Raw genomic sequence first — 12792 nt, forward strand, 5'->3', positions numbered from 1 at the left:
CAGTTTTATAGTGTGGATGCAGTACTTACAAATGCAACTGTGACTCGTATTTTCCTGCTGTAAAGAAACTTCTATTTCGACCATTAACACTCATTTTATATTTTTATTACATAGTCTTGCTTATAATTTTTTAGGGGTGGGGTTCAATTAAAGATCATATTATTTATCGTTTGATTAATTGAGGCACATGGTTAAAACAGCATTATCTTGTATATTTTTTTGCGAGCAGCTAAACTTCAACATATTCTGTGGGGAAAGTTTATGTTGGTAGAAACAGAAAGGGAAAAACTTCAGTCCAGACGATTTTTAACACCCTGGCCACCTTCGGTAAAAATCTGAAAAAAGAGATCGGAGAAAAAAACAAACTTGTGAAAGAAACTTTCCGGAGTTATAAAATCCTGTCCTCTTGTAATATAAACTGCTGTGCAGTGCTCTGGCCTTCGAACCCACTGATGTATTACCCAAACGAGACATCCTGGGATCGTATTTCATCTCTTCACCCTTACCTTTAGCATCACACCCACGCAGCTGCCTTTGTGATTTTTTATCCGGAGCTATTTTTGGTCTGAGCACAGACAAGGAGTGAGACGGTGTCTTTTTCCAAACGTTTCCCTTTTTCAAAATCAAAGTATTAAAAAAAAAGTCTGTACTTTTGTATGCTATAAGATGAAAACTCCCTTTTTCATACTTTGTTGATGCTGACAGTAAACACACAGCTGTTAAAGCCATTCTGTTGAAGGAGAACCTCGCTCTCTCTCTGTCGCCTCACTGAGGTCGAGCTGCAGTTTAATGTTCAGTTGAGCTCACCAGGAAAAACCCGGTCAGTCCGCTCTGCTGATTACACACCAGCCCAGACGCTGCCAGGCTGCTGCAGCATGTCAGGGAGGGATGGAGAGGGATTGCATCATTGTTTAAAATGGTCATCAGTTTGGGTTTTTTTTTTTTTCTTTCTCCGCAAATATGCACAGAAATAAAGACGCAGACAAACAGGTTCTCCTCCATCCTCCCTGCGCCGCCTTCCTTTTGAGGTTTTACAGCCCGACGGCGTCTTTCTGTCCTCTCTTTCTCGTCCTCTTTCCTTTCCAGTCATTCCTCTCTTTCCCCATCTCGCCCATCTCTTCCTTCCTCCCGTCTATCTCTGGAGTGTTATTCCATCACGCTCCCTCCATTAACTGGCTGTGTCCCGTGTATTGGAAACTTGGCAGGAGACCGAAGCTCGTCATACTTTAATTCACTCTGTCTCGGGCACTCTGTGTATCTGTGTCATGCTCCGTCACCCACAAATCTTATCTGCTATCTCCTCTGCCTGCGTTGTGGCCGACTGTCGGGCCTCTCAGAGACTTCTGGTTAACATTGCCCCCATCAGGCCAGTTAGTGTTAGAGGCGGCTGGATTAGTGTGTCAGCCGGAGTGAGCGAGGGATATTCAGAGACACAAATCGTGTGAAAACTCATAAATCAGTAATGAGTTATTTTAAAATTTGATAGAGTTAAAATTGGATGTTGAGGCAGAATGTTACATATCATTCAAAAGTGTAAATGGAGGAGATATAAAAGTTTAACCCAATATTTAATGAGACAGGATGATTTGATTGGTTGTAGGGATTTGTTTCCCCCTCTACAGATTACAGTCAGGTTTTTTTTTTTTGTTAGTTTTTTTTTGGGGGGGGTCTGACCAAAAATATGAATATGAATGGTTTTTCCATTCAAATCAGATTGAGATACATTTTTGATGGTGAAACTAGTTATCACCACTATATTGTACCATGCTTACAATAGTGCAGTGGTACATTAATTGTAATTCATGAGATGAACTGAAGTACGTTCATTGACAGCACCACTATTCTTCAGCCTTATGAACTGTTGCCTACTGTTTAATCTGTTTAAGGCTCCATTTTATCTAATTGTCATTCATCTGTTCATCTATGACAATTAGTTAACCCTTTAAACTGTTTACATCCATCACTTTTAGCTTCCTCTGTCAACCTTGTTGTCCATTACATTTAGCTTACTATTTCAACAGTTTCTTCATCCATTATTTAGCTGACTAACCATTAATCTGTTGCTCTTTCAATGGTTTATCTATGGTTTACTTTTTGGTACATATTCCAACAGTTTATCCAATAACATCAATCATTAATCTGCTACTTTCAGCTGGCAAGTAGCCGACTGCAACTGCTTATGCAGTAGTTTTAGGTAACATTTCAACAATTTATTCATCACTGTGAGCTAACTAGTAACACTATTTCAAATGTTTGCTAACTATATCCGGTTTGCTACTTTTGGCAAACAATATCAACTATTTATCCATTAGCCTAGTTTTAGCTAATTATTTAAACCATTTATCCAGTGCTTTTAGCTAGCAAGTAGCATATTGCAACTGTTCATACAATACTTTTGGCCAACATTTAAACCATTTTCGGTGACTTTTAGCATACCAGTGTTTCAGCTGTTAAGTAACAGATTTAAGCTATTTCTCACCCCAGTTTTAACATTCTTTTCCACTTGCTTGCTAACTACGTTGCATGCTGTCACTCAATCAATATGTGGATACATTTTCTTTTATCAAATCATTTTCTATGAAATGTTTTCTTCAATTCCTACTTTTTGAAATAACTGAGCTTCGTAGGCTGACATACCACGGTCGCGCTCAACTATGCGTATAGCTTTCTCTCAGCATACAGTACACATCCATGCAGCCTGGTGTGCAGTTCAGTGAGCTGTAGGTGAAAGTCCATCAGTCACATCTGCACAACTAAGCACATTATCTGCAGATGTCCTCTCTCTCTCTCTCTCTCTCTCTCTCTCTCTCTCTCTCTCTCTCTCTCTCTCTCTCATTCAGTCTCTTTCCTCTGAGGGGAAATGGCTTCAGAGTGCGAGATCACCTCTGAAGTGTGAAACACACTGACTCAGCATCACCATCCGTGTGTGTATGTGTGCGGGTGTTTGCACGCTGTCTGCCACAGATAGATTATACCAGTCGCTCGCCACTTCCTCATGTGAAAACAGCTCCGGAGGAAGTGGATGGAAATGAAAGGAATGTGTTCACAGTGGATGTCTTCCAGGATGTTTTTTTTTTTTTTTTCCTTTTTCATAAAAAGTAGAATGCTACAGAAGCAATTTGTGCAGTTGATGCAGGTCGTTTAAATGCTAATAAGCTGCCAAAATGTAGATTCAGATTTCACCGACAGTGTTCTCTCTTTGTCCTCACAGTCGAAGTCATTAAGTGGCGAGTCCTCTGCAGACACAGTTGTCGCTAATGGCACAGGGTCACCAAGGTAATATCTTACAATATCTTACAGTACTGAGTTTGAAATTCATGCTCCTCATGTGAAGTGATCTAAAAAGTCCCTTAACAAACTTGAAGACTGTTTCATCATTTTTCTTTTTATGTAAAGATTGCTCAAACAACTTCCTCGTCTGTCTGTGAACAGAACCAAATCCACATCAGAGCTGGACGGGCCGGAGGTCAATGGAGCAGCCAACCAGGAGGAGAAGACTCAGTTTGCAGTCTCACCTTTTTTCATTCGCCCAGAGCTGGGTGACCTCACCAGTAAAAATTGGACCTACCTGACCAATGAGGTGAATAAGTTGTGATTTAACACATTTATACTTCTTTACTCCACAAACTGAAGACAGCAGGGCAAATGTATTACTGAGAATCACTTCACTCTCGCGTCTCCTCACAGACCCCTGAGGTTGGGGACACTTGTAAGACCTGGGACGGCCCCAGCGGCTCCTGCAGCAGCTTAGTGGGATCAGAGCTGGATCTGGAGTCTGTCCAGAGGAGCTACACTGCTCCAGATCGCACAGGCATCCGGATCTACTACAGCCCTCCTGCTGTACGACGCATGGAACACCAGAGAAGGAACCTGGAGTCCAAAGAGTCGCAGCCAGCCCAGAACGGGAGCTCCTCCCTGGAACTGAATGGCTCCGACGTAGATGCAGTGCAGCCTCCGTCCTCCTTCTCGTCTTCGTATGAGCAGTGGCTGAGCTCACTGTCCACGCAGCACAGGGAGCTGCTGGAGAGCAGAAGCGGCTGCATCACCGGTTCGATGCCCAGTATTGTCAACAATGGCATCGGAGGCTCGGCTAGCAGTTTGGTTGACGGGATGACGCCCTCGTCGGCTTTCCACGGCCTCGAGATCGGGGAGATTTCAGCCAACTTAAGCGACGACATGAAGGAGATGACCAACTGTGTCCGCCAGGCCATTCGCTCTTCCTCTCTGGAGAGGAAATCTGCCAAGGAACCCGGGAGTCAGGTAGTTTTTAAAAGCTGAAATACAGAATCATCATTTTTGCAGTACTGCAGGAGTTCCTGGAGTAGGTTTCAGGGAAAGCATTGTATGCACTTTCTTCTTCTCTAAACACACTAAACAGTCTCCATCACTTCCATTTCTCCACCCAGGTGGCCGGCATGTCCACCAGGTCCACGCAGACCACTTCACAGTACGTCAGCATCGGGCTTCAAACCGACAACCTTCCTGGCAGCAGGGGGGCAAGTATACACTCCAAAGCGTGGTCTCCTCGCCCCTCATCTACCACCTCCTCGCTAGCGTCAGCCCGAACCCGGCAGATATCAACGTCACTGGACAAAGTTCACAGCCGCATCGAGAGGCCGTGCTGTTCGCCCAAATACGGATCGCCAAAACTACAACGCAGAGTATCGTCTGGTTAGTAGATCTTCTTTTCCAAGCATTTAACAGTTTTTGATCAAAAGCAATATGTGATAGCCGTCTGTGATCGTTCACATGGCTCTACTGAGGTGGTTCATCGGTGTTCCCTGTTCTGTCTTCAGGCTCCACTTCCAGACTGGACAGTTCTTCCTCCTCCAGGGATCGGAGCCTATGGAGCCTCCAGCAACGATCCCTCAGTGGAGGAGGAGGCTCGGCCTGGGCTCGCTCCACCACCACCAGGGACAGCCCCGTGCTGAGCGGCCTCACCGACGGCCTCTCCAGCCTCTTCAGCGTGGTGGAACACGCTGGAAGCACGGAGTCGCTGTGGAGGGGTGACGGAGGTGAGAAACTGTCTTTATGAAAATAAACCTACCTCACTTAGTTTTGAATGTCCTTGACTTCACAGTTCAGCTGTTCATGATTCAGGTGGTTTAATAAATGACAAACACAATTTGTGGAAATTATTATAATACCTGTTTTGGATCTCTGTTTACTTTTAGGAGCCAGCCAGGGTGCCAGTCCAGCACGGCACCCTCCTGCCGCAGGGAAACCTTCAGTCTGTGGACCTGAACCCGGATCTCAGCGCTACGGAGGCCTGGTCCAGGAGTTCTTCAGGAACGTCTGCAGCAGCCGCGCCCAGGGAGGAGTCGCCCTTCCTGGGGAGAGAACCCAGAAAGACTCCCTTGGAGGTCTGGCTGTCTTGGTCAGCGTCGATGAGCCCAAGCCGGAGTGCGTGTCCGCAGGGGTCGGAGCGCTGACTGGGATGGGCGGGAGCAACGACAATGTGACCAGGATTGTCAATAAGAGGTTCATGAGACAGACAGCAGGGGAGGAGATGGTCAGCATCATGGGAGGAGGGAAAGAAACAACGAGCAGCGGAGGAGCTGTAGGACCCGGGCTGGAGGTGAGGCCATTGAGAATGCATTTTTATTTTGAATTTAGGCCATTGGAATTAACTTTAAAAGCATTTTCTACCATTCTGATTCAGTTCAGAGGCCATCGTCGTTTATGTATCAATTAAGATTATTATGCTAAATTTTGTGCTGGTATGGTCTTTTTAACTTATTTTTTCAAACTCAAATATTAAAAAATATTCAGGTGCTATGGGGGTAAAGAACTTTCATACCTGCCTGTTTTGGTAAAAAAAAAATGTATGCTTCCATTTCCCAGGATGCTCCCTGTGACTGTGCTGCCAGACCGTCGAGAACAGCAGCTCGCCACTCACTCGGCCACTGCAAGCACCGCCCACAAGAGTCTCCGGCGGCAGATGGGGAAAAGAGTGACACCTGCAACGAGTGACGACACGTCTACTGTCACATCCAACACACACACACACAAAGCAATACTGATTCTTCACAAACACTCTGCACCACTGCCATGAAAACACACACTCTCACACCTGTCACATTTTTTTTTGTTAGTTTTTTTTTGGGGGGGGTCTGACCAAAAATATGAATATGAATGGTTTTTCCATTCAAATCAGATTGAGATACATTTTTGATGGCCGCCTACAACCTGCCACACAGGCACACTGCCAAACATCACACACACACACACATACACACACGCACACACACACCACTGGCAAACTGCACAGACTGCCCCACAAGCCTACTGCCACATGTATACTTTCATAAACACACACACACACACACACACTCAGAAGCCAGGCAGTATTACACTTGTCCTGGACTGTACCATTCCAATGGCCAAGAACAGGGAGGACTGAAACTCCGATCAAAACTACCAGCAGCACATGAAACATGAACACACACAATCTCACTCACAACTGCGAGAACTGAAGAAATGTATCAAGTAAAACTATGATGTCAGGACTGGACCTACCAACACCCCCCAATTTAACAGGTACTACAGATGTTCAGATTTGGACTGGTAAACGCACCTCGATGACAACACCTTGCTGTTGGACCAGCAGCCATGTTGGATTTCCAGATTAAAAAGGAGATGGAATGGATGAAGTTCCAGTTTGCATTGAAGGTGAATGTGGTTCTTCAGGAGCTACAATATAAAACTGAGGAGGTATCTGTCACAGCTGGAGGGATCTCCTGCATAGTTTTGGCAAGCCGGTGGAAAAATCTAGGCGATTTCTCTCTGAACCTGTCATATACACACATGCTGTGCTGGGAAATGTAATTATGCCTCTGATGGATTAGCACAATAACGTTCCAGTGATTGTCTCCAACGTGGATCTGAAAAACGTGACATCTTGACGACACATCTGCTTTGGCTGCAGACCAGTCGATCACAAACGGAAGAAGTTAAGGACTGTTGGACTACGTGATCCCAGCACGACCAGACTTTGACTCCATTGATGGATGTTTGGACTCAGCTCAGCTCTATAAATGAGACCTACCATCGTTGTTTAGTAGCAAACGTAAACAACAAAAAGATCTTCAATCTTCGATCTTCAGCGTGCTCCCGGAAGGACTTTGGCCACAAACACGAGGACGTTTGTGGCACTGTAGCCATGTCGTTAACCTTGTAGACGTAAGAAAACCTACTTCAAAAGGTGTTACCCTCTAGAGTCTGTCTGGGTAATTACTGTTTTGGGTCGAACCTGTTGCAGCAGGCAGAAAGTGCCTGTTGGTTTCATATTTCCTCACTGATGTCAAGATTCATCCTTAAACCCTGGATGGTCTGATGAAGACATACAGCCGACTGTCCCGAGAGATCTCTTAGTTGGTTACACTGATCGGGGGCCATTTCTGATTGACTGCGAGGTTAACCATCTGTAGATTTCAATCGTCTTTGGATAGAGATGCACTGATATCACTTTTTTCACTTGTTATCTGAGTAGCTCAGAAACTAGTCTGGAATCATGCTGCAGAAACTCTTGAAATCTGTTCATTTAGGTCATTTCTGTTGAAACAGTCCAGAGAATTTATTATTTTTTTTAAATTTTGTATATCACATGTGAAATCAAATTTGAATAATTAAAACAGGCTTTAATAACGATAATGACACTGACCTGATACCTAGCAGCTTTATCAGTGCATCCCTACCCTGTAGGCTTCATGGTATCAGATACAACTTGTGTCCAAACTCTTAGACGCTCATCCACCATCGGCCGGAAACACTTGCAAACACCATTATCCAAGGAGAATTCAGTCAATGCATTCCTTTTCGTTAGAGTCTTTCCCAGATGTGTGTAAAGGATAGTTTTAAAATGCTCGCCATGCACCTCCTCCTTTCTTTACGCTCTCCTCTCACGCACAACCGCGCTCATGTTGTTGTACTACATTGACGCCCCGGCTACTGTAGGAACCTTACACGCATTTTGAAAATGTAGCATCGTAAGATCATGATAAACAACAAGCTCAGAGCGGTCGGAGTAGTTACATCACCCACAGTTTTGACTTTTCAAGAAACGCATTCATGAAATTTGTTATAACCATATGGCGGTCACAATGATATGAATTCAAGAAGGATGTCTGCACAATGAGGAGAAATATCTGGGGAAGAAGGAAAAGACTGAAAAATATGGAACAGTCTTACTGGTGACTAGAAAATATAGAGTGTAAACTGAGAACAATCACGTTTAGGAGGGTTTTTTTAAATTCCATTTCTCCTCTCCCTTTGTTTGCCATGCCATCTTCTTCCTAATCAATCAACAGATATTCAAAGTGCCTGTCAGATTTTCCTGTTCGTCAGCTCACACCAAAACTGGACTCATTAAAAACCACACAAACAAACCCAGCAGGCCTTTTTTTAATGAGAAGGATTGTTTTTATGCACATAGTTGAGATCAGGCTGTACTGAAGCTACAATAAAGTACTGTACCACAGTGGAGACGGGACAAAATGGTTTACAGGTATAGTAGGATATAATATACACTATATTTTAACTTTTTTTATACCAAGGGTTATTGTATTTCTGGAAAGTAAATTATTTTTGTTTTGTTTATTTTATATGGATGTTTTTTGCTGATATATTAGCCTGTTGTTTCTATTCTTTCTATTCAGTTATCATGGTGCTAATTAGAGTAAAGGCTGCTGTAAAGTCATCCACCCATTGGTCTATTTAAACAAGTCTCTTCCACTGTTTCTGTATGAGCAGTTTCTCCATCTCTGTACACCGTTTAATGACTCAGCAGTTGTTTTTTTGGTTAGTTTTTTTTTTTTTTTAAATAGGGCATTACAGTAACAGTGTACGTATTTAAATAACACAGTGAGGAAAACCCACAGTCTGAACGCTGCTGTCTGTCTCCACTCCAGCCCTCACTGCTGGGAGGCAACCAACCGTCTGGAACCAGTCACCACTTCAAAAAGCTACCGGCCTGATTGGCACGGGAGTGGGCCGTCTTATTTTCTTTGACCACAATTATACAGCAGGTAACTTTAGCCAAGTTAGATTCAATGGTCAAAGACCACAGAAATCATATAAATGCCCCCGGAAAGCACAGCTAATGGGGTTGAGTAGACGTCAGTTTCTTTTCTACATTCCATCACTTCTCCATCATCCGAAGCTTGTAGTTACATCACTTGATTAGAAACCACTGGAGCACTCACTGGAGTGAATTAACCTGTTGATAAAGCAGAGTGTGTATTTGACAACAACGGAAAAGTGGAAATGTCAAAAACAGATTATTCAGATAAGGAAGGCGGAGTTCCAGGATATCAGTCTTCAGCCACAGCTTAGTTGAAAGAGTTAGCATGCTAACAAGCTAACACGTTCACTTAGCAATGCAGCTAGCCTGGCCTGTATTTCAGATCTCTCTCTTTTTTTTTTCTTACTTAAAAAATAAAATTATAATAAAAAATATTATAAACTATATAAAAAAAATGACATTTTTAATATATACTTAAGACGTACAATCACTGGACACTCACGAGCAAGGAAGGTGGCCCTGAAAAGTTTGTAGGTTAGCTTGTTTCTTCGCAGATGTCGTCTGCTTAGATTTACAGCAAATCCAATGGATTCCGATCGTGACCCAAGTTTTTAAACATCATTTTAAACTTCTCAAACCACCCCAGCACCTATACTGCAAGATGATTCCAACAATTTGTACATGTTTGCCCTAATGTGGCTAAATACTGCTTCTGTTTGAGGCTAGCACGGTTAGCCGTTTGCATTTTCCTGCTCACAGCTGCTTATGCGTACTTACTCAGGAGGTCTGGCACATTTAATCAAACCTTAGATCAGATATACATCAGTGATCAGATATACATCAGTGATCAAAGCTGCTTCATATTAAATATAAGAGTGTACAAGGGTTTAAATCTCAGCATACCAACACAAAATAAAGTTGGTCAAACCAGCCAAGAGGTTAAAAGAATCAAGATTGGCAATGACTCACTTCCCACTTTTAAAAAAATACCAGCCAACAATAGTAGCTTCTTATGTTAGTGCACAAATTACAGTAAATATTGCATGTTAAGACAGCTGACTAGCGAGCCAACATGTTATCATCGACACTCAGAATAGTTCAGACGCACATGGTTAGAAGGAAACAACAGAATACATTATTCCATTAGCCCTAAAACTGGGGGTCTTTGGCTCTGGCTTTCTGTTTTATGCCCAAAATCTCTGTGTACTGTCAACAGAGCTTTAGTACAACTCAGGCAGGGCTTACTGCAGTGTTGCCAGAAGTCCTGTCTGAGGTAACCACAGACAAATAATGACTCGGCCGTCCCACAGTGTCTCACCACATACTATGAGAAGTCTCACGCTACAAAGGGACTTATATCATACCCTAATATTAGGTTCTGCTCAGCGGATACACTGCAAAACTACCGAATCAGCCGTGACAAGCCATCAATCTTTAAAGTCTTTCCATAACATTTGGAATTCAAACATGCAACATGTTTAACGATGAGATTTTTTGCTCGAAACACTGTAACACAAAATGAAAGCACAAATCTGCTTTGAACAAAGTAGACTTGAAAATGATTGGATAGATTTTGGCATCACTTCCTCATTCCGAATGTGCGGTACAAATATCATTCGAGCGTTGAGATATTTTGTAGTTTTGACTAATTCCTTACAAGATGTTACCGATGTTCCCGATTCCAAACAAAACCGAATGGTTGTGAGAAACTTTGCCAGATTCCGTTCTACCTCTCAGACTTCTGAAACCATCACCACACACTGAGACACGTCATTGTCTTCTGAACGTATTTCATGCCTGTATACCTATTGTCATCTAGTCTTGCTGTCAACGAGAAGGTCCCTTTGTGCCTTTCCTCGACAAAGACTTTTATTTTTCTGCAGAAATTTGGCTCCAACTAAGTACAAATTGTATGATGATGCCAAAATCCAGATGAACTATGTCTGGCTTTTAAGATGAAATGTCTTAAATTTGTCGTCTTGCGGTAGGTTTAGACCGATTTGTGTTTACATTAATCTTCGGCGGTTGCTACTACACACATGCTGACGGACAATGCGTGTCACCATGCCAATAAGGGATCTCAGTGTCAAGGTTTTCAAGAGTACAGTTTGCCTTAGAAACTAGTTCTGCTTTACTTTTGTGTGACCAGACCTCCAAATGGTTGAAATTTTCGGACCAAGCTTACGTTTCGGTTTAAATGTTTTGTATTGTCAGACATAAAAAAAAAACCGCAGAGTATGGTTTCATGTTTTTAAATGATTTGAACACATTCTATGATTAGTTTGTATGACTTTAAAAAGTAATAATAATAATTATTAATGATGATTTTTTTTTTCCTATATGTGACATCATAGCTGTAAATGCATCTCACGGCTCCTACTGGTATTTATTGCAAACCTGGTCTTTTCTTGTATTTTTAATACCAACATAAGCGTAAGACTCGAATCTCTCTTTCTCTCTCTCTCTCCGACTCTGATGTCATCGGTCAGTTCTGTCTCTGCCTTCTCCAGCCTTTTCACCTGCCCCGCCAGGTGCCACATTTGCTCCTCTCGCCCCCCCCCCTCAGGTTATAAGTACTCGGCGCTGCAGCCAATGACAGACAGTTTTTACAGGTCGCACAGGATCACCAGCCAATGACTGATGAGTTCTTACAGGTCTCATTGTTCCCTGTGAGCCTGTCGGAACAGCAGCGTGACTCTTTCCGGCCTTTTTAACGTGTTTTCCATGCCACTCATAGGTTTATCACATTCTGGCAATATGTACATGAGTTCTGAGCTGTTCATAATGTTAGCGAAACCTATTACCTAGAGACCGCCTGTATATTCGCTTTATATAACCTGCTCTTGTCTTTTTTGATAACTCTTGACTCTTGAATAAAAGGAGAATGCAATGAAAGACAAATAAAATGAGTACACTGTAAGGAAGTTTGTCCCCTTGTATTGCAGCTCGAAAGGAGAAGAATTATGGTTTGTACTCTCTCTCTGTCCTTGTTTTTTTTTTGTTTCTTTGAGAATAAGCTGAATGTCAACAGCCGACCCGAAACCAGGTCGCTGTGGAAATATGTAGCTCTCTCCCTTTGTAGACCACACTTGAGCATTTCTTCTGTACATAGGTGCATTTTGAAGCTGATGGAAAAAGAACAACAAGAAAAAAAAGGCAGCAAACCTTAAAAGAGAAAAAATTTGATCCAAATGGATTTTTAAAGGGTTGGGGATTTTTTTTTTGTTTTTTTTCCCAACCAATGTAGCTTGTAAAACAAGATATTATAACTGCCTCCTGTTTGTCATAGAATTCACAAATAAATGTTTGTTGGAATTTACCAAGGTCTCTTTTCTCTTTATTCCGTGCATATTGAACGTTTTGTTGAAGGGTCATTGTCATCCACTGCCTTCCTTCCCTTTATTTGCCTTTCCCCTCCTGTCTGGCAGTGGCACCAGTTAGCTGCACTGTTAGGCAGAAGTGTAACAAAACGCCAAGTGCGACTAAAGAAAGCAGAGTACAAAAAGGAGAACATCCAAATGATTCATAGAATACATATGGAAAGGAGAAATAGTTCACCAAAACTTCAAGAGAGAGAAGTTTTTAGCAGTCCAGGGGATGCAGAGCACCTGTGCACAGGTGGGGAGCCTGACTCGTGATTGAGGAGTGGAAGCAGCTTGGGGCGTTTCCTTCCCAGCCAATCAGGGTGTGCCGACACCCTTAAGAGAGGTGGGAAATGGCACGCCGGTGGTTCTCACCCTCATACTGAATCGCTCCCTGACTTATCAAGA

The 12792-nt window shown here is 42.8% G+C and overlaps 1 protein-coding gene across 2 annotated transcripts in view; it reads left to right on the plus strand.

Moving 5' to 3' along the window:
• The window catches only part of soga1 (suppressor of glucose, autophagy associated 1), a 100303-nt gene extending 89052 nt beyond the window's left edge, over window positions 1–11251 (plus strand). For both annotated transcript variants that reach the window (XM_037104758.1, XM_037104759.1), the window contains exons 18-24: window positions 3212–3276; window positions 3433–3580; window positions 3688–4260; window positions 4407–4671; window positions 4797–5015; window positions 5175–5578; window positions 5845–11251. In XM_037104758.1, coding sequence (XP_036960653.1) covers window positions 3212–3276; window positions 3433–3580; window positions 3688–4260; window positions 4407–4671; window positions 4797–5015; window positions 5175–5578; window positions 5845–5973 — 1803 coding nt within the window. In that variant the 3' untranslated portion in view covers window positions 5974–11251. The remainder of the gene's footprint in view (window positions 1–3211; window positions 3277–3432; window positions 3581–3687; window positions 4261–4406; window positions 4672–4796; window positions 5016–5174; window positions 5579–5844) is intronic.
• The last annotated feature ends 1541 nt before the right edge of the window (window positions 11252–12792 follow it).

This window comes from Acanthopagrus latus, chromosome 7 (assembly GCF_904848185.1).
Source record: "Acanthopagrus latus isolate v.2019 chromosome 7, fAcaLat1.1, whole genome shotgun sequence".
NCBI classification, from domain to species: domain Eukaryota; kingdom Metazoa; phylum Chordata; class Actinopteri; order Spariformes; family Sparidae; genus Acanthopagrus; species Acanthopagrus latus.